General features: G+C 36.5%; 1 protein-coding gene across 7 annotated transcripts in view; it reads right to left on the bottom strand.

Annotated features, from left to right (window-relative positions):
• Window positions 1-21,934, bottom strand: part of HEATR5A (HEAT repeat containing 5A) — a 122,398-nt gene that overhangs the window by 13,762 nt on the left and 86,702 nt on the right. For 6 of the 7 annotated variants that reach the window (XM_045059755.1, XM_011283176.4, XM_019832903.3 and 3 more), the window contains 10 exons: window positions 20,534-20,773; window positions 18,863-19,044; window positions 17,385-17,453; window positions 16,007-16,186; window positions 13,384-13,606; window positions 11,267-11,515; window positions 8,912-9,039; window positions 7,461-7,608; window positions 6,031-6,303; window positions 4,267-4,491 (listed from right to left, as the gene is read on the bottom strand). In XM_045059755.1, coding sequence (XP_044915690.1) covers window positions 4,267-4,491; window positions 6,031-6,303; window positions 7,461-7,608; window positions 8,912-9,039; window positions 11,267-11,515; window positions 13,384-13,606; window positions 16,007-16,186; window positions 17,385-17,453; window positions 18,863-19,044; window positions 20,534-20,773 — 1,917 coding nt within the window. The remainder of the gene's footprint in view (window positions 1-4,266; window positions 4,492-6,030; window positions 6,304-7,460; window positions 7,609-8,911; window positions 9,040-11,266; window positions 11,516-13,383; window positions 13,607-16,006; window positions 16,187-17,384; window positions 17,454-18,862; window positions 19,045-20,533; window positions 20,774-21,934) is intronic. The other variant, XM_045059756.1, reaches the window with a different exon arrangement.

Here is a 21,934-nt window from a genome sequence, read left to right on the forward strand (position 1 = left end):
AGAATAAGGTATTCATATTTTCATAATACAAATGTCAAGTTTAACTACCTCGTGCTTTGCTATATATATATAATTTCTTAACAGTACAGAAAAACCTAAAATTATTGCATGGGCCACATTCGAGGAAATTTTCTAGTAGATGTAATTTTCCTTCATTTCCCTCCATATTTGCCTTCATATTCTCATTCAATAATTTTAATGAGCCTGCTGTGAAAACTCAATGTTATTTGAAAAGGAAAAGGCATAGCAAATTCGAGTCACTAAATTGTGTAAGAACGGATTGCTACTTATGAAGAAATGATATACAGAGATAGAGATAATAGCTTTGCTAACATTCATTCAGTAGTTAAGAAACATTCACTATGTGCCAGTACTCTTTCTGGCACTGAGAATACAATTCACAGAGAAGATATACTGTGTACCAGAAAGTAAATGAAGAATTTAATTTCAGTTCATCACAAAGTCTATGAATATAAAAAATTCATTAAAAGATAAAAGAAAGCAACCCAGGAGTTGCTACATTGGGTGGTCAGAGAGAGCCCTGAGGAGATTAATATCTGAGCTAACACTTGAGAGACAGTAGCAATGAAAGCAAAATATTATGGATGACTGGGACTTATTTTATACAAATAATTTGAGTAATATCAAGGTAAAAAAGTACATGGGTCAACACTTAAAATTATGACAGCATCATTATAAGTACTTCATATATATTAAATGTTTAATCCACACAACAGCACCATGAGGTGGGTATTCTTATTTCTCCCATTTTATGGATGAGAGCCTGAGGAATAGAAATTAGTCATTTGCCCAAGCCACACAATTAGTAAGGCAGAAGGTCTGATTCCAGAGAGCATACTGTTAATCATGATGCTATACTGCTTCCCACAGAGTTGGCACTTTCAGTCATTCATGGCAACTTGAAACTACAACAGTAGTTTCAACAGTAGTAAACTAGTCTGTTTGGTAAAATTGTCTTTTTACTTTCAGTGAGATAAAGTTCTCCTGGGTTCCTCTTCCCATTTCTTCTAAATTCCTTTATTCCCCCACCCCTGCCCAAATTCCCTTATTCTCACCCTCTTTTACCTAGAATAAACACAAGATTCCCTTAGCATTAGCCCCATGGAGAGGCCTTTGTGGTACAGAAGCGAGGCTTCCTGCTAATAGCCAGCAAGAGGCTGAAGACTCTTTCCAAGAGCCATGAGTGAATCATCTTGGAAATGGATCCTCTAGCTACAGCCCTGGCCAACATCTTAACAGTAACCTCATGAGAGAGAACCACGCCCCTATGCTGCTTCAAATTCCTGACCTATAAATTATCAGATAATAAATGTTGTTTTAAGCCACAATTTTTGGGCAATTCCTTACACAGAAAATGGTTAACCTGTGATCATCAGTTCCTGCTTTAATTTCTCTCAGTAGATAGTCTAAATCCTCACGGTCCTAACTGCATTCTCTGATAAAAAACAAAAAACCGTGTGTGTGTGTGTGTGTGTGTGTGTGTGTGTGTGTGTGTGTGTGTGTGATGGAAGAGGCAAGCTCATTGTTAACTCTCAACATAAAAACTTATACCTATTACTTCCTATCTATACCTTGTTTTCTTTCCTCAATTGGTAGAGGGTAATCCTTCTAAATGTGCTATGAATTTTATTTCTTCCTGCTTAGAAAGGAACATGGCTTCCTTCCCTAATATTTCTAACTCCAATCCCATCTCTACCTTCTTTTCTCCCACATATGCACAAATTCATGCTAGAGTTTCATCTTAAAAAAAAAAAATTCCTTGATCTTGTATTGTCCTTGTCCTTCAGCTTTCTCTTCTTGTCAAGAGAAGTCTATACTCAATCCTTCCCCTTTTCTTACCTCCCGTTTACACCATATTTATACTGTTGACCACTCTCTCACCATTAAAACTCTTTTCTCTGGCTTCTGTGCTGCATTGTCCCCTGAATCTCTTCCCATTTTGCTCCATACACTCAATTTGGGTGATTTCATCCATTCCGTAGGTTGCACTGACAACTCTCAAATGAAATACACATAGTCTAAATCATCTCTAGCTCAAATAACTTTCTCGAACTCCAGACCTCTACATATTTTGCTTCCCTGGATTATCCAATAGGTATTTCAAAATTTTTTTTTTCCAATGTTTATTTATTTTTGGGACAGAGAGAGACAGACCATGAACGGGGGAGGGGCAGAGAGAGGGAGACACAGAATCGGAAACAGGCTCCAGGCTCTGAGCCATCAGCCCAGAGCCCGACGCGGGGCTCGAACTCACGGACCGCGAGATCGTGACCTGGCTGAAGTCGGACGCTTAACCGACTGCGCCACCCAGGCGCCCCCGGATAGGTATTTCAAACTCAATTCGCTACATTCCCCTGAAAATGTTCACTTTGGAATTTCTGTTAATGCTCAGTCAACCCACCCTTTCAATTCCTGAATCAAATTATCAGTAAATTCTGTTAATACATGCTTAACGTTTCATTTTTCATTATTCTCTTTAACCTTACTGCTGCTATCTTACCTCCAAGTATCTTGCTTTGTTTTCTATAGCTGCCACAGTGATTCTTCAGAAATGCAAATCTTAACACTTTACTCTCCTCCTTAAAACCCTTTAGGGATTCTACATGCATATTAAAAGCAGCCCAAATTACAAACCATGCAAACTCTCCATAAAACTGGCCCCATGTACCCTTCAGCCTCATCTCTTTACTAATCACTATTCATCACCCTCCTCTTTTCCCATAACCCCACATTCTTTCTTTACTCTATACCTGCTGTCCCCAAACGTACCATACTATTTAGGACTACAGATAAAAATGTTGTGCCTGGAGCCCGTTTCTATGATGTCCTTGTGGAAAATGCTTTCTAATCCTATAAGAAATTGCCTGAAAAGTCTCTTGGTAGATACACAGGTGTACCACTGAGATCCCCTTCATGGCGGAAGGTGCTGCCCAGCCATGGGGAGTATGGTCAGCTAGCTCCTTCAGGGTTGGCCTCAAGCTAGAGTTGCCTTGACTGAGATCACATCTTTCCTGGGGTAGCCCACATCTGAGGATAAAGTACAGGCCATTTCTGTCCTATGTGAGACACTCAAATGAGCAGGCAACCTGTAGAGCTCCCAACAAATCTGCTGAGCTTTGTTGGGGGCTTGCACTGGAGTGAGTCAGACTTCTTTGCCCAACGTTGCCTTCCCCTACTCCTTTCACACCTATCTACAGATGTTGTTCCTTAATAAACCTCTTGCTTCCCAAACTCCATCTCAGCCTGAGCTTCCAGAGAACCCTACCTGTTACACTCTGCCTGATTCACTCACATAGAGCTGATTACTCTAAGTTTTTATCAGTCTCTTTTTTACTGTACTTAGAAATGCAGTGATAATTAAGATATTACTGTTGCCTTCAAGGAGTACTTTGTGGTAGTAATCATACATGTTAATCATATGACAATTTGTAGGAACTAGACTCCACGAGACTCCCAACTTTGGGCACAAAGTAGGTGGTCAATAAATGCTGACCTCAACTGAAACTTTTATACCATATAAAATAGTGTATGGTGAATTGTGACATTTTATAAACAGAACAAGGAAGGCAGGGACAATCTGTAATATGTCTAAGGACTTTTTACAATCACCATGATGTCATGTTGAAAATGAAAACTGCACAATAACATGGGTAAACCAAATTTTACAGATACTGAACATAATACTATCATTTATTGATATATGTCAGATAATAAGCAAGATGCTTTCCATGTATTATGTTACTGCTCTAACAATTTCCTGCAACACAATACCCTTATTCTGTTAATGAGAAAACTACAGCTCGGAGAAGTTGAGTAACTTGGCTAGTCAGCCAGTAAGTGGTGGAGTGAGGATATAAACCTGATTAGTCTTATTTTAGATTTACAATGTGTACTTACGCACTTTTGCCAGCTAGTTATGGATCATACTGTATCTGTAACTTAATTATTACATTTGAAGGTCTCTCACTATTAACTTAATATACAGGAGGCCAGTCATTTAACAGCATTAAAGAGTAAAGATACTAAAATGAGAATACAGATGTTTCTGCTTATACATATTCTCTAAACACATTACACAGTGAATATGTGGTCTCCTCTAGGTGAGAATGCCAAACACCATCAGTTAAATAGCTTATTCTCAAAAAAAAAAAAAAAAAAAAAAAAAAAAAAAAAAAAACCCAAAAAACATATTCCACTTGGTTTTTAAAGCAAACTGAACAACTACTTCCAAATAGCCTTAATTACCTGGATCCCAACAGTCAAGTACTGTTGTTAAAGCGCTACGGAGAAGATCAGTCCAAGCAGTGTGACTCTTTTCTGCTCTGGCCATGGGAGAGGACAATATTCCTTTCAGAGCCTGTAGGGAAGCTGCAACAGTTGAAGATAACTGGCCCCCAGGTAACTTCACAGCAGTTTCTCTGAGGACCCCAATTGTAAGGTACAATATAGTAGGGAGAATTGAGATGCTTCCTGTAAGATACATTTTTAAAAACACTCTGTGTTTCAGTCTATATATACAGTTCCTAAAAAGAAATCATCAATGAGTAAGGCACTGTCAAAGATTTCTAGCCTTTAAGACATTTTTCATAAAGGATTAAAACTGTTAAGATAATTTAGGTAGGGTTAAGATTTTTAGGACCGGATTACATTTTGGTTGTAATTGAAAATGTTATTTAAATTGTGTCACAGTTTCATCATCTTTTGCTGTCTTACTTGGTGGTTGACAAATGGTGAATTTATTTTTATTTTTTAGTGTTATAAAATACAGATAACATAAAATTTATAATTTTAACCATTTTAAAGTGTACAATTCAGTGGCATTAAGTACATTCACAATGTTGTGCAACCACCGCTAGTATCCACCTGAATTTATTTTATATTAAACTCTTTTTTTTAAGGAACTCAGTAGAAATTATTAAACATTTCATGGTCACTAAAGAGTTAAACAGTTATGTTTAAAATGAGATTAAAATTAGAATGGTAAATTTTATGTTTCTAGAGGCTACTCAACAGAACTCTTATGGTGTATTTTTATCCCATATCTTCTATTAGTCACTTTTGCTGCCACTCTTGGGGCAAAGCAGTATGTGAGAATAAGGAATATAGGTTTTAATTCAAATTGAAACTAAAAATCATGTTAAAAATACGATAGCATATAAATTGATCAAGACATGTTTAAGCAAAAAAAAATGCTTACCAATTAAGAAATCTATTAAGTACTAAGTATGTATTAAATTTCCTGAAGGATACAGTATTTCATTGGAAGCAAAACATATTTGTTTGTATATAAGTTTTTCTTTATACGTAATAACCAATTATATATAATGTCTCTATATGATACATAAAACCTATCTACATACAGAAGCAACATTATACACACACATATACACGTATGAAAATGCAAAACTCATTACGAGCTGGAGTTTTTAAGGAAGCATTTACAGGTGACATAGGCCTGGAAATGAACTTCAAAGGAAGGCAAATTATAAAAAAGGGGAGAAGGGATGGGCCTCTTCAGATCATGGACAATAGCACAACGGTGAGGAGCATGAAGGAATCAGGAAGAGACAATGATTCAGCAGAGCCCTATGGAGCCTTAAATGCTACATTAAAAGTATGGACTTGATTTTGAACTGATGACAAATTTCTGTCATTGAGACAGGAAAATCTGTTATGTATTTTTTACCAAAAAAAAAAAAAAAAAAAAAAAAAAAAAAAAAGAAAGCCTAAGAGCTAATCATTGCCACTCACAGGTTAAAAATATTGTCAACCAAAGAAGAGCATTACCTGTCTAAAGTCCATGCTATCTCTATATTTACCTTCACCCTTTTAGTAAAACAAATTATGAGAATGCATTGTTAATCTTAGAGGATTAAAAACATTACCAACCAAACCTTTGGGTCGGCATCTGTTTAATGAGAAAAGGACTGGCGACCATTATCTCCTTTATTTATTAATACCATTTGTCTCCTTCCAGGTCAAAAAAAGCAATCACATCCCACAGCATACCTTCAGGAGAGCACACTGCAGGGAGTTCCGAGAGGATAACTAATGCTGCTGACACCAATCTGCTTCCATCTTCTGACAGCACCTGTGGCTTGGTAGCTTTTACTCCTGGGCTACCTGTTAATTTAGGATTTAATTCTGGAAGCTGTCTAACTAGAATGCATACACACAATTCCAGGGTTGCAAAAACCAAAGATTTCCCAGGCACAAGTCCTCCTGTGTCCTTTCCCTCTCCAAACTCTGGCAGGGTTTCCTTTTCAGCAGCCCCATCATCAACTAAAACACAGAAAAAACAAGTATTGAATAATCACTCTGTGTTTGCTTTGCTTTGGGTTGATGGCAATTTCATTTCTGCTGTAGGTAAAACATTTAAATGGCTACAGTCTTGGTGTTAAAGACTGAAAGAGAAGGTTACAAAGGTAAAAGGAGTTGTCTTTATTATGGCTTCTTACTGCAGAGATCAAAAAAATTCTGTGTAACCCTCTCAGCCTTAAAACATTGTCTGGTTAACACCTTGCTGTTAAGAATGTGAACCTGACAGGTCCAGGTCCAGCTCCAGTGCCGACCAGCCCAGGACTGCCTGACTCTGGGGCTCCTTCTGAATGACAGAATAAGTCCTTGTGTTTTAAATCCACTCTTAGATTGAGTTTTCTGTTTTATGTAGTCAAATGTAATATTAAATGATAAACTCATCAATACCAAATTAGACTTATAAACAAACAATTTAATTACTTTGCAAAAAGTCAGTCATTAAAAAATTGTCAGTAGTTACGGGGCACCTGGCTGGCTCAAGAGGAAGAACAAGTGACTCTTGATCTTGGGGTCGTGAGGTTGAGCCCCAATGCTGGGTGTAGACATTACTTAAATAAGTAACTTTAAAAAAAAAAATTGTCACGGGCACCAGGGTGGCTCAGTCGGTTAAGCATCTGACTTGATTTTGGCTCAGGTCATGACCTCACGGTTCTTGAGACAGAGCCCTGTGTCAGGTGCTGCACTAACAGTGCAGAGCCTGCTTGGGATTCTTTCTCTCCCTCTCTCTCTCTCTCTCTCTCTCTCTACCTCCTCTGCTCATGCTCTCTCACACACACTCTCTCTTTCAAAGAAATAAACATTAAAAAAAAAATTGTCAGTAGTTCTTCTGTGTACATTGGTAAACACAGCTAAAGTAAGTACTTAATATAAGGGATATTTTCTCCCCTTCCAGTATTTTGTTAAAATTCTCATTTTCCCCAGGAATAGTGGTTTGGCTACTGACAATACCCAAGCTAACATGTAGAGGTGAATGAAAAGACTTAAAGTTATACCTAGAGAGGTTTTACTTGTACTACACACAACATATTATCAGAACAACACAGACTTAAGAAGACTTTAAGACATAATGCTGATTTGATTATAGTAATATGGTTAATCTGGCATTATGGGTTAACATTCACCTTCTGCACTTCGTCTTTTCTCCTTGACATGTTCTTGAGCTGCACAGATAATCTGTCTTACCACTTCAAGTGAAGCCAACTGAATAGAAGGTGATTCTCGGGTCAAAATTACTCGATGTAGTACATTCAACAACTCGATGCCCAAGTCCTATCACAGAAAACATTTAGGGGAAACTGTAGTGGAAATCACATACTTTCTTTTTTAAAAATACCAATGTTAAATGCCATGAAAAAATTGAAAAAGAGAATATAACAAATTGTTCACAAAGAATAAAGGTGTAGGTACAATAAAGTTAAGTAATACTTGTTCTACTTTAAACCAACTCCAGATTGGTTTTTGTCCAATCTTGCAGGACATGGCACTATGACAAAAGATCATTTTTACACAGGTCCTAAAGTGGGAACATGGAAAGGGAAACTTCCAAAACAAGATGAGAAATGTGACTAAAAGAATTCAAGCACTGCCATCTAGATTTCCAGACCTATACTGAGATTTTCTAGTAATAGCAAGAAAGAATGATGGAGAAGGATGACATTAAAAGTGATAAGTTAATAAGCATACAATGGACATCTTTCTCAAGAATAAAATACACTGGACAAATATTCTCTCATTTTCCACTTTTCTAGTGCTTACTCTGTTGGCTTTTTTTCATCTTTGAAAATAACAGAGTAAATCTGTCATTACTATACTTGTTTTAACATACAGAATAAGCAAGAACAAAAAGCTCACAATTTATTTAAGTACAATCCAAGTCAGGTAGGAAGCTGATTAATAATATAAACCTAATAAACAACAGTGTTAATAGGTTAACTTGCAGTCTACATAGAAAAATCATAGTTGCTCTTGGGAAGCAAGTTAAAGGAAATGCCATACTTTTACAGTGGTCCTATTATCATGCTCACAACTGGTTAAGATATTAGTGTTTGACTCCACCTACAGGCTATCCGGTAGTCTCTTTAACAACCAGGAAGGAGAACTCAGGCAATGGTAATATTCTGTAACAGACGTAACTACATGAACCAAGTAGATTCTCTCTTGGGGAAAGGGAATAGAAGATACAGATGTATATAAAGAACAGGGTGCACCAAAGCAGAAAAATACAAAGCGGGAACGCCACACGGAGCTAGTGGCTACTATACTGGCCATTAGAACATAGCTTCCTCCCATCATGATCGCTTAAGTTCAACTGAAGAGCTGCTATAACGAGTGGTTAACTGGTGGCAGCAGAAATCAGCACAGAAGAAGCAAGGACAGAAAGTGACGTCAGAGGCATGACTGCTCCTGGCTCAGTACAGTCGCTGACAGTATTCCAGTTCTGAGACCTAGTTGGACAGAAGTTTAGTTTTCTTTTTACTTCTCTGTGTTCATTTCTGTTTGCTGTGGTAACCCGAACATGTTTGATTCCTGTTCCTTGAAATCTACAGAAGCCTGACAAAAAACAAGAAATCACCTGATCACTGCCAATTTTAGATCTGGGCCAAGGAACATCTAGAAGAGCCTGTAATGCATGTAAGCAAGCAGTAATGCTTTCCATGGTTGCATCTGAGCGTAAGGAACACAGAAATTCCACACTGATTCCTGTAGAAAACCGAAAAAGAGAAGGAGGCTTCTTTGAGATCCTTAGTTTATGAAGTTAAGGAACTCATTTTATATTTTGATAAGATATATAAATAAGCTTAGCAGAAAGGTAATATAAACAAACCACAATGAATTTAAGAGTAAGCAATTAAGGGGTGCCTATGTAGCTCAGTCAGTTAAGTATCCGACTCTTATTCTCAAGGTCGTGAGTTCAAGCCCTAGGCTGGGCTCCACACTTGGTGTGAGCCGACTTTAAAAAAACAAAACAAGACAAAACAAAACAAAAAAACACTAAACAATTAAGTGATAAAGCAAGTCTTCTTTGTTAGTTTTTATCCACAGGTACATGTAGAATAATCTCAATTAGGCTTGTGTACTACTGCATAGTTGCTATGAAATAGTTCAAAGATGCAAAATTATAATAAAATTATACTAGAGAACATGTAGTTTGTTGTTGTTGTTGTTGTTTTTAAATAGGTCCACATACCAATGTGGGTCCTGAATTCATGACCCCAAGATCAAGAGTTGCATGCTCTACCAACTGAGCCAGCCAGGCGCCCCAACATGCAGTTGTATAACCTTAACCTTACTAAAAGTGAGTGATTATCATGGATCACTGTATCTTTACATCTACCATTTCATTTCATTCTCATCATAACTGACGAAGTAGGTGCTATTTTTCTTTGTTAAGACTTTTAAGTAATCTCCACCCCTAACACGGGCCTTGGACTCACAACCGTGATATCAAGAGTCTCACGCTCTACTGCCAGCTGGGCACCCCAGGTACTTTTACTAACACTCTTTTTGATAGAGAGATGAACACACAGAGCTTAAGTTATTTAATTGGCTCAAGGTCAGTTACAATGTGGTACATGAAGAATTTGAACTGAGGTAGTCAAACTGCATAGCTTATGCTCATAGTAACTGCCCTTCTTTATTCTGAAGTTTGTTTTTAAAAAGCTCTTATCTCAAGGCAAACGGAAATAAAGTTTAATATACCCAAGGATATAGGAAATCTGATCATGTCTGGCCTGAGAAGGAATAATAATAGAAGTTTTCTGAACCATAAAGTTTATTTAATCATTTATATTTGTAACCCTTATATTTTATTTAATCAATAATTTCTTTATAGGTAATGAGCTAATGTGTTGTTTTCTAAGAACTAGGTAAAATATGAAACATTACTTTCATTTATTCTAGAGACTCACTGTATCTTAGAAAGATTATTTCATTTTAAAAATGAAGTTCCTGAGGGTGCCTGGATGACTCAGTTGGTTAAGCATTCCACTCTTGATTTCAGCTCAGGCTGTGATCTCATAGTTCGTGGGTTCAAGCCATGAGTTGGGCTCTGTGCTGTGAGTACAGAATGTGCCTGGGATTCTCTCTCTCCCTCCCTCCCTCTCTCTCTCTTTTTGCTTCCCCCACCCCCTCACATAGGGGCTCTCTTTCTCTCAAAATAAATAAATAAACTTTACAAAATTGAAGTTCCAGGAAAGCCAAAGAATGGATTAAACTTCATAATCTAAAAAAATCTCATTTATCTTTGACCTTAAATATTTGCTTGCACTTTTGTACCTTTGAGTATACTTGAACCTTGTAATTCTTAAGAATGAAGATAGGAGCCCACAGTGGGGACAGGTAGACTGCCTCAGTATATTGATATTTTTAATATATACAGAGAAATTTAAAAATTTTATAATTAAAAAAAATGTTTATTTTTGAGAAAGAGAGAGAGAGAGAGAGAGAGAGAGAGAGAGAGAGAGCGAGCATGAGTGGGGTAGGGGCAGAGAGATAGGGAGACACAGAATCTGAAGCAGATTCCAGGCTCTGAGTTGTCAGCACAGAGCCTGATGTGGGGCTTGAACTCATGAACTGTGAGATCATGACTGGAGCTTACAAAGTTGGATGCTTAACTGACTGAGCCACCCCGGTGCCCCCAAAAAATGTATAGATCTACATGGATCTTTTAAAAATTATGTACAAAGAACTAGGATTGTCTTATAATTTCTATAATTCATTCAACATGATGCTGAAGCCAGCCTGTAAATGGGATTCTAGACTTAATGACATCTGCAATTTTGTAAAATGTATATAAGTTCACTCATTTATATCAAGGTTATCACTAACACCTAACAAAGATGAAGTAATCACCAAGAGTTGATAGGCAGTGAGGCACAATTCAAGAAAAACTTTGTAGGGTTAGAAGATTGTTAGTTCTTTTACTGACCTAAAATAAGATGGAATCTATCAGTGCAGACATCCTCAGGTGACTTTACTGTAGCCCCAGATGATGAACCTTGACACATAGAAGTAGGTGTTACAGGTCTTGAAAGATGAGATACTCCTTCATCTGGGTCAGCAACCACAAAGCCTGTGCTGGTAAGCCACAATGCTGTAGCATGCAGGATAAGTGCCCAGGAGTTGTAATAATGCAATTTTGCATTTTCACTAGTCTCTGCTGTGTAGAAAGCACCGCCTACAAAAAAGCAGAAGCAGTTTAAGGAGGAATAAAAGAGATTAGCTCCTACTACATCTTTTGTCTTCTTTGTTGTAAGATAACAAATCATTCCTATCATCCCAAGTTTCTTTAAGGAACTTACATGTGGTGTGTATTTGAAACAAACATTGCTGCCCATTTACTTACTTACAAGATTAATATAAACATTTTGCCTTTCTTAAATCATTACTTATAAAAAAAAAAAGAAAAAAAAAACCTAGAACTTAGTTATACCACTAATTTTTATCCCTCTTTCTATAACCAATCTCTTCAAGTTAGTGTGAAATCACTCCCAAATAGATGTTTGTATTCATAAATAATATGTGCTATTATTTTGTGTTTAACTTTACTTAAAAGACCCCATATTGTACGTAACCTTTTTTTTTATTTTTGAGAGCGAGAGAAAGACAGAGCACAAGCAGGGGAGGGGCAGAGAGAGAGGGAGACATAGAATCTGAAACAGGCTCCAGGCTCTGAGCTGTGAGCACAGAGCCCGACTCGGGGCTTGAACTCACAAACTGTGAGATCATGACCTGAGCTGAAGTCAGACAGAGCCACCCAGGTGCCCCATATGTAACCTTTTTTAACTTGCTTTTTTTCACCTAACTTTATGTTTTTGAGATTTACTTATGTTGATTCATGCCTGTCATTCACTAGTGGCTGACAACTATGGCAATAAATCAGTTTATTTCCATTTTGATGCTACTGAAAAGTACAAAAACCACTCCTATCTTTTTGTGTATAATTCCAGGTAAAATTCTAACAGGAGTTGGCAGGCTGATTTAGAATTTATCAAAGAGTAAAACAAAACAAAACAAAAAACCAAAACACAAACAAACCCCCACACACAACATTTTGGAATAACATGAAGAATAAAAGTGGCTACCAAATATCCAATCCATAAAATGCAGTATTAATCACTGACTACAAAATTAGATGTTATCCCCATTCCATACACACAAAATAAATCTAGCTGCACTAAAGCCCAAAATGTAAAAAGCAAAACTGTAATGCTTCTAGTCTTTATGATCTTAAATAAAAAAATCTATCAGGTATTACACAAAACCACAAACCATAAATGACTGATTACATTAGTTTTAGAAAAATATAGAATAAGCTATAGACTTGGGAAGCATGCAATCATAAAGGAATGATACTAAAGTTACATAAGAGATTAACAAGCCAGTAAAATCATGACAAATACCAAGTAGAAAATGGACAAGGCCTATGACTAGGTGATTGATGGAAGAAGAAACTTAGCCCATAAACCTATAGAAAAAGGTTTTCAATCAATGAAAAAACAAAATAAAACAATGAAAAACTATTTCATACCCACCTAATGGCAGAAATTATCAAGTATGACAACACATAATGGTAGAAGATGTAGTGAAACAGAAACATGCTGTTGGTGGGCATATGAATTGTTTTAACTGCTAGGGCCCCTGAGTGGCTCAGTTGGTTATGCATCTGCCTCTTCGTTTTGGCAAGGGTCATTATCTCATGGTTTTTTGAGTTCAAGCCCCTCAATAGCATCTGTGCTGGCAACATGGAGCCTGCTTAGGATTCTACACCACAACCCCCCACCCCGCCCCTTCCTCACTTGCATGGTCTCTGTCTCTCTCAAAATAAATAAATAAACTTAAAAAAATTGTTATAACTGCTTTGGAGAGCAATATGGCAGTATCTTGTGAGGTAAGATGTGCATGCCTTATTATCTAGAAGGCTGAGTCTATAAATGGAAATTATTCTACAGAAAATGTTTCAGATAAATATTACTTGCTAAGGGATAAATTCTGAAAAGTTACTGTCACTCTAGGAATTATGTGTATCTATTACAAACCCCTTACCTTCAACAGGAAGTTGGGAAGCAAATTCTGAAGGCAAAGTTAAGAGAGCAAAATCCTGAAGCGCAGCAAGCCAGAGCCTACTCAGCGTGCCCAGGTCTGTGTGAACCAAGTCAAGGAGTCCATCTGATGAATATGACCCATTTCTGACACTCTCTTCTGAACAGGTGGTAGTCTTCAAAGGTTGTCTGTGGCTTTTATGTCTTTCTACAGCAATTATGTAGACCTGTTAAAGGGTTAATTTGTAATTAGGAAGCTCTTATACCCATTAAAAAGGTGCTAAAATATTTTTATCTTGCTGAGGAGACCAACCTTACTTTTAAGCATACTGTACTTCAAATGCACTCTGATACCAAGGTATACACATGTAGCCACACACGCAAACTGGGATAGAAAGATCTAAAAATATTCTCTTTAATGGGATACAACTAGGGATAGCAAATGCTTGACAACTATGCTGCCATTCTGCACTTTGACATCCCTGAAAGCTCCAACTAAATGATCACAACACTCTTTCTCACTGAGTCTAGTTATAGTCCTATAATCCACCTCAATAAATGGCTTCAGATGGCCATTTCTGAATGGCAATAAGCTGAAATACTAAAAGTATTCTTTCAAAGTTACTTCTAAATCACCATAAAAAGTTTACATAAATAGAATCAAGATGGACTGTTCATAGGACTGCAAAATGTGAAAGTAGGGGAGCCCCAGTGGCTCAGTCAGTTAAGCATCTGGCTCTTGGTTTCGGCTCAGGTCATGATCTCACTTTGTGAGTTAGAGCCCACTTTGGGCTCTGTGCTAACAGTGTGGAGCCTGCTTAGAATTCTCTCTCTCCCTCTCCCTGCTCCTCCCCCACTCTTGTGCGTGCTCGCTCACTCTCTCTCAAAATAAATAGAGATTAAAAAAAAAAAAAAGAGAGGCCTATATATGTTTTTGACATTATTCCAGAAGTAACATGCAAAGAAGATACTTTATTTTCATTTCATGATAAAAGAGCTAAGTCTGAAATCTGTTTTTTTTTTATGGTCTTGAGTTTATCAATGTTTTTCAGGGTCTGCTGGTAATGGAATAAATTTGATTTTGGTATCTAAGAATTTCCTAAAGACAGATTTGTAATAGACAAAGCATGTTAACTTACACATGAGCCTGCATTTACATTTTGAACATTTTGAAAGCACAATTGCAGTGTTACTAAATTGGAAGCTACCATAACAATAGTTTCTAGATGACCTCAGGGCACATACAAGTAAGTGAGAAATGTTTACAGATTCTCAGACCAAAAAAAAAAAAAACCAAAAAAAACAAACAAACAAAAAAACCCCCAAGAATGTGAAAGTATTCAACACAGGATATAACATGTACTACCCCTTTATCTACAATTCCGACATCTAAAAAGCACTGAAAAATACTTAATTTGGTGGCAAAAGTGACTGAATTTGAGACGATTTATAGTCTCCATTCAACATAGTGTGAATATTCAAACATTTTACTACAACTATATCAATGTGCTTGATTATAGATTCTATGGTATTGCTTCAATTTTTTGGAGGGATACATGGAATATGTACTGTATTACTTTTCAAAAATTCCCCAAATTCTGAATTCCAAATGTATCTGGCTCCAAGGATTTTAGATAGGAGATTATGGACCTTGGTTGTACAGAATCTGTTCGTCAGTCATTATTTTTACTGAGGAGAGAATGGGAGATAAGGGGCTTACGCAAGAGCCCAGAGATTAAAATTATTATAAAGAACACTACATAAGCAGAGAATTATTTATAAAAATAGGTTAGAGAGATGAGAAAATTTCTGTTTGCTCTACTAACAGCAAATGTTTAAAAGCATACAGAGTTTACTGTTAAAGATCATTAGTTCTAGGCAGAACTACTTCCTAAATAAAGTTTGTCAAACCCAAATAATGACAAAAATACATGGACTCCAATCTTCAGGTTTTAATTTGCTGTAATGGAGGAAATGTTTTTTTACATATTGGTTAATTCTCTCAGTTGCAATCTGAGACTATATACCTTCATTAAGATGATATATGAACTGAGGCTGGCCAAGCTTGGGAACTGCTGAAACCCCAATGATGTGTATACATGAGTGCATTATATTGTTCCATCTACTTTCGTATGTGCTCATTTTCGTAGTAAACCTAAAAATTATTTCTCTTTCTTCCTGATTAGAACAGTAAATAAAGTTAAACATTTTCCTATAAGATTTCACTAATTTTGGAAAAGAAAATGACTGTTATTTAATAATTAAAAGCTATTCTGTGAAAGAGCTCTAAAAAAACAGTGAAGTATGTACAGAATTGATATAACATACAAGCAAACCCACACTTCCAAAATTCAGATGTCAATAAAAGTTGATTTCCACTGGTTATTATAAAGTCCTTGCAGCTCATGGCTGCCCCTGCCTAAAGTAGCAGATAACAGGCAAAAAAAGATATTTTAGAATGCTTGGCTAAAAAGTCAATTAATATATAAAAAAATCTCATGTTGAACATCTTTTCTTAACCTTAAAAATGCACTTATTGCGTTTTAAACAGTCAATTTCAATTTATAGCCTACGGTGTTTATTAACAACTTCTAAAATTCCAGTTATAAATGGAGAAGCACACTAACCTCTGCCCAGGCTTTCAGCACAGCTAAGATCTCCATGGTAGAAGCACTTTCATTATATAAGTGACTCAGAGCTTCTTTTCCAGCCTGTATTTTTGTTAATGATGAAACAAGCAACTGATGAACTCTTCGGAGATCATTAAGGTCACTCACAACTCCACTTGCTATCCAGGCACTGCAAACCTGGTTTTTAAGAAAATCAAGTTACATTTAAAAATTATAAATACCTCCCTTGTAAGTTCAGCAGAGCTCACCCATATCTCAGGAATCTAGACAATGAAATCATCTTGCTATCAGGAAACCCAAAGGATGTGGCTGATAATGCCAGTCAAAAGCCAGCATTGTAAAAGGGAATGAAGTCTAAGGTTGAAGCAAGGAAACCAGTGCTGGTTAGTATATAAATCAGAGAGTTTCAGGTGTTATTAATATGGAGAAATGCAGCCATGAAAGGTACCACTTTAATAAATGTTTGGATTAACATTTGAATTAAATCTTCAATCTTGATTGGAGCGCCTGGGTGGCTCAGTTGGCTGAACGTCCAACTTCAGCCTGGGTCATGATCTCGTGATTTGTGGTTTGAGCCCCACATCTGCGCTCTCTATGCAGAGCCTGCTTGGGATCCTCTGTTCCTCTCTCTCTTCTTCTGCCCCTCCCCTGCTCTCTCTCTCTCTCTCTCTCTCAAAAATAAATAAAACATTAAAAAAGAATTCAATCTTGATTATTTCTTCTTACTCTTTTAAAAGCAGAGATTGTGTGGTTAATTAATATAACTGCTGAAAGATAAAGAACTTAACATTTAAAACCCCAATGAAAATTTTGGTTATTTTGAAAATGAGATACTAAAAATGTTTTAAAAGAAAACATCATTAATAATTCTCCAATGCAAACAATTTGCTCAATTATCAGAGGTTTTCCTGGATCACAGTATTTTTCTTTTTCTAGAAAAAACTAATTTTTCCTCTTCCATCTATTTATTTACTTCCTGTCTCATTTAACAAAAGATTTTAATGACTTATAGCAAGAATACAAACAATGAAGTGATAATAGAGACCTCATACAACATTTAATACAGTTCCCTGAATATTCAAGGTACTAAAATACAAGTGAATTCAAGTGAATAAAAGAAAGTTGAAAGAATGGACTAAAGTTAGTTTATTCCATTATGTTTAGAAATAATTCAAGTCAGTTCTGCTTTAGGGCTGGATATTCAAAGTCTGACAATCACTCCCAGAAAAGTAACTTTAAAACTGTAGATTATAATGGCTCTTAGATACATGAAAAAATGTTCGATCTCACTTGAAATACAAATCTAAAGTATTCTAAGATGCCCTGTGCTAAGAGAGGTTTTTACTTTTTAAGTTCTGTCTTTTTAACCATTTACCTGACATGCTTTGGCAGTGACATCAGGTGGTGTCTCTGAGGCGAAGGCTGGCCTAAGTGCCGCTCCTACCTGGCAACAAATGATAGGAAATACCAAGCATCAATAAGTAAGACAGCACAAACTCTTCATCTCTTTAATATTTTTAAATTGTTTACAATAGGTATTCTGGACACCTGTTTCTTTCTGCCTGTCCACTATATCTGTTTTTAGATAAAAGCACCTCAATTTTCCTTTGAGGAACCTTCTCTTATCTCCTGTTGTTGCTATGGAGATGAGAGCACTGGTGACTCCAGGGATCCAACCAGGGGTAATGAAAGCTCTCCTTGAAGACGTTTGCTGGGAATACTGGGACAGAAGCATGGTCTCTTTTTAAGACTGGGTGCGTGGAGCACCTGGACGGCTCAGTCGGTTAAGCGTCTGACTCTTGGTTTCAGCTCAGGTCGTGGAGCCCTGAGTCAGGCTTTGTGCTGGCAGTGCAGGGCCTACTTGGGATTCTGTCTCCTTCTCTCTCTGCCCCTCCCCTATCTGCACTCTGACTCTCTCAAAATAAATAAATTTAAGAAAAAAAAAAAGACTGGGTGCTAAGAGAGAGCCATTTTGATACAACTTGGAGAGAGCAAACTTGAGAATAAAGCTGGTGTAGAAGACAACAGAGCCAACTGCGATTCTTGAAAATAATTTTCCTCTTCAGTTTAAGTGAGCTATAATTATATTTCTATCATTGCAATTTTTTAAATCAAGCTCTATGCCCAACATGGGGCTCGAACTCATGACCCTGAGATTGAGAGTTCCATGCTCTACCCATTGAGCCGGCCAGGTGCCACTCATTTGCAATTTTAAGAGGGCTAAGAATATAACAGAGCTCCCCTTACAGTGAATTGTAATATTTCATTCTAATATGACAGTTCTATATAACTCGAGTCCCTTCCTTTTGCTTTCTCCTGGAACATACATGGGCATTTCCTGGTAGGAAGATGTGACAGAGACAGCTAGTCAACTGGTAAACTGTTCCTGGCTCCCTAAATGCTAACCCACAAAAGCTGCCTCTGAATCATGAGGTAGGGAAGGATAAATGTTGCTGGAGGATTACATGTAATGTGTGTGATAGAACACTCATCTATTCCAGGAGTGACAAGCATGTAGCCTAAATGGAATATTTAGTAATGATTTAGCATATCTTAGGAATATTCAGGTATTTTGTAAAGAATTTAATTAGCAGAGTACTTTATTCCCCCACATTACCTAGCAGGTTTTGACTATTAACCTTTACTGTTATAAAAGACCTGTTTATGTACCACTTTGCTTTTACTTCGGAGATTTCTTTTTCAAACATACACATTTTCTATATGCTGATTATATATTGGTGACATATTAGCAGAGACATATACTCATTATGTAAAAAAAAAAGTAGTAAATACTTTCACAGACTTTTTATCCAAGGTGTTAAAAAATAAAATTCTCTAACAGAAAGTGCTTACATTGGCTTGATACTGTTCCAGGATCACATGACCTGGAAACTCTGGTTCTGGAATAGCTGCAAATCGCCGAATAACAACTAACAGTGTTTCAAGGCCAGAAAGACGGAGCTGGTCACTATGATCTGTGGCAGCCATAAAGGCCATGCGAATTAAGTCGGCAAGATGTAGCACCAAAAAGTCATCTACAAGATTAAAAAAGTCTTATCAAGAAAAAGCATATGCTGGAACTAAGATTTATGTTAATCATTTCTTCTCCCTTTGATTTCACAGACGTTTCTAGACTTTCTTTTAAATACCTCTGATTTGATTTACTGTTTTGTTTTACTGTTTGTTAAACATAGACTTTAAAGGTGGAGTTACTAGGCTCCTGCAAACAATCACAGCAAGAAACTCCCAAAGCAAACAATTACACAGCTATTCAAAAACCAAAGGCAAAATTAGCATCCTTTAAAAGAGTATTAGTAGTACTATCAATAAAAACTTTGTTCGGACTTTTCGATAAAAGCATTTTAGAAGATATTTAGGAAACTTTGGGTGTTGGCGAATTAGGCAGCTAATTTTTCTCTTTGTGCCAAGTTGAAGCTAAAAGACTTAACGTTTCTTTTGAAAAACAGTTTTATGTGGTTCTTTATTTGGACTAGATTATCTTATTTTTCTATGTCTTGGCACACATACAAATAACAGGAATATTAAAAAATATTTGTAGCTATAAAATTATAAATGAGAATTCCTTTCATTCCTACAATACGTTCTTCGGTATAATAATTCTACAGGACACAGGACAATCCTTTAATAATATTCCAACAATAAAATGTTCAGGGGTACAACTAAATTCTACCTAAAATATATCTGGGACTAATTTTAAGAATGTTATGGGTCACGATAAAGAAACCAACTCATCTTAGCAAGTGCCAATTACAATTTTAATTGGGAACAAAGGAATTACTAAGCATCTCTGATATACTAATTTTATACCTATTGGTCTAGCATGGTGCTTATCACTCAATAAATGCTTGCTTGAAAAATCATTAAAACACAGATACCTAATTCGTACTCCCATACTGACAAGAGCGACATTTTGCTATATAATTCTTTTGTCTGGTAAAAAATATATCCATGGCTTTTAGATATGTGCACTGTGTCTTTGAACATAATGTGCTTAAGTGAATTTTGAAAATTAGACATCAAACCATAATACACACACAGATCCCTTTAGGTACAGACAATAAAACTGAACAAAAAAAGGGGGAAATGATCTTGCAAGCAGGTTTACTTTACAATGTTATACGCTCAAATGTTTTCTGGGTAATATTTATGAAACCAAAATAATTTATAAGCAAAATTACTATAGGTTATAATTCAGAAAATAAATTTTCGGAGCTAGTTAATAGTGCACAAACTACTTTCCAAGAACATGATTATAAACTTAACTCATGCACATGCCCATTAAACATAAGTAAATGACTATTTAAGAAACTTAATCATTAAAAATGTGTTTAAACATTAGAACTATGCTTAACTTTTAGCTTATATAAATATTATAGTCAGTTTCATAACTGATTTGGAACAATACAAACTCTTTCTAGTTTTACTTCTAAATTAATATTAAAAACATAGGCAGACAACATTTTTATGTATATGCTTTGGTCTCTTCATTATTATGTCACTTACTTCTTGAATCCCTTTTTTTCATTTCTTGTGCTAAAGCAATGTCAAAATGTGCGCTGTGTGCATTCTCACACTGGTTAATTATCCTACAGACACATTCGGCAGCAAAGACTCTAGTGGCCCATCGGGGATTGGTAAAGGGATAGGATTTGTCATCATTTCTGGTGGTCAGAACTGAGGCATCATCCCCTTTATCTCCTTCCTCTTCTTGCATTGTATCCACACAAGTTACAGTTGTAAAATCTTTTATCAAGGGAGAATACATGTAATTACAATCAAATGGAAGACATATTTATGACTTCAAATTGAGACTAGAATTGTTGCTTATACATCTTCAACAGTGTAATATAATCATATCTAGTAACTACAGACAGCAGTGGTATCCAAAGAAATGCTGTAAGAACTGTTCCAGGTCAAAATGACAAAGTTGTTCCAATTATATTGAAAGTTAACAAATAAACATGATACTATAGACATGATACTAAATACTAGGATAATCATCAGTCCCCTGTATGTAGACAGTTATGCTTAAGGAGGCTCAAAATTCTCTCGTATCCAGAGTATGAGGGATTGCACTAGGGAGACTGTTTTAACACTAGGGCCTTGAACAGATTTAAGAAGGTTCCTGAACCTACTAAACACGTCTGACAATATTTTTCTTAAGATAAGCTCATTTCTGTCATTTATAGTCTCATAGTTTCCCAATGGCCTGAGCAGTGAGGAATGAATTATTTCTTCCTTATATTAACTGTTAACTTATTAACTCTGTTTAACTCAACTTCAAATTGAACTAGGCTATAAAAGAGACCAACCTTTTTTCCCTTAAAATATCTTCTTTTAAACTTTTTTTACTTTCTGGGGCGCTTGGGTGGCTCCCTTGGTTAAGTGTCCGACTTCAGCTCAGGTCATGATGTCATGGTTCGTGGGTTCAAACCCTGTGTCGGGCTGACAGCTCAGAGCCTAGAGACTGCTTTGAATTCTGTGTCTCCTTCTCTCGCTTCCTGCCCCTCCCCCACTTGTGCCTGTCTCTCAAAAATAAATGTTAAAAAAAAATTTTTTTTAATAAATTGTTTTTATTTTTTGAGAAAGAGTGCACATGCAAGCAGGAAAGGGACAGTGGGAGACAGAGGGAGAGAATCTTAAGCAGGCTCCACACTCAGCATAGAGCCTGACAAGGGGCTTGATCTCCTGTGAGATCATGACCTGAGCCGAAATCAAGGGTCAGATGCTTAACCGATTAAGCCACCCAGGGCCCCTTAAACTGTCTTGTATGTCAACATTTCTTGAGTGTGTTATGAAAGCAAAGATGTCACAAAATTATAGCAAAGTCCTGTCTTAAGACTAAGGTAATAAGTCAACAAACAGACTGAAATGTGTGTTTTCATTTTTTGTTTAAAAAAAATT

The sequence above is a fragment of the Felis catus genome, chromosome B3 (genome assembly GCF_018350175.1).
Source record: "Felis catus isolate Fca126 chromosome B3, F.catus_Fca126_mat1.0, whole genome shotgun sequence".
NCBI classification, from domain to species: domain Eukaryota; kingdom Metazoa; phylum Chordata; class Mammalia; order Carnivora; family Felidae; genus Felis; species Felis catus.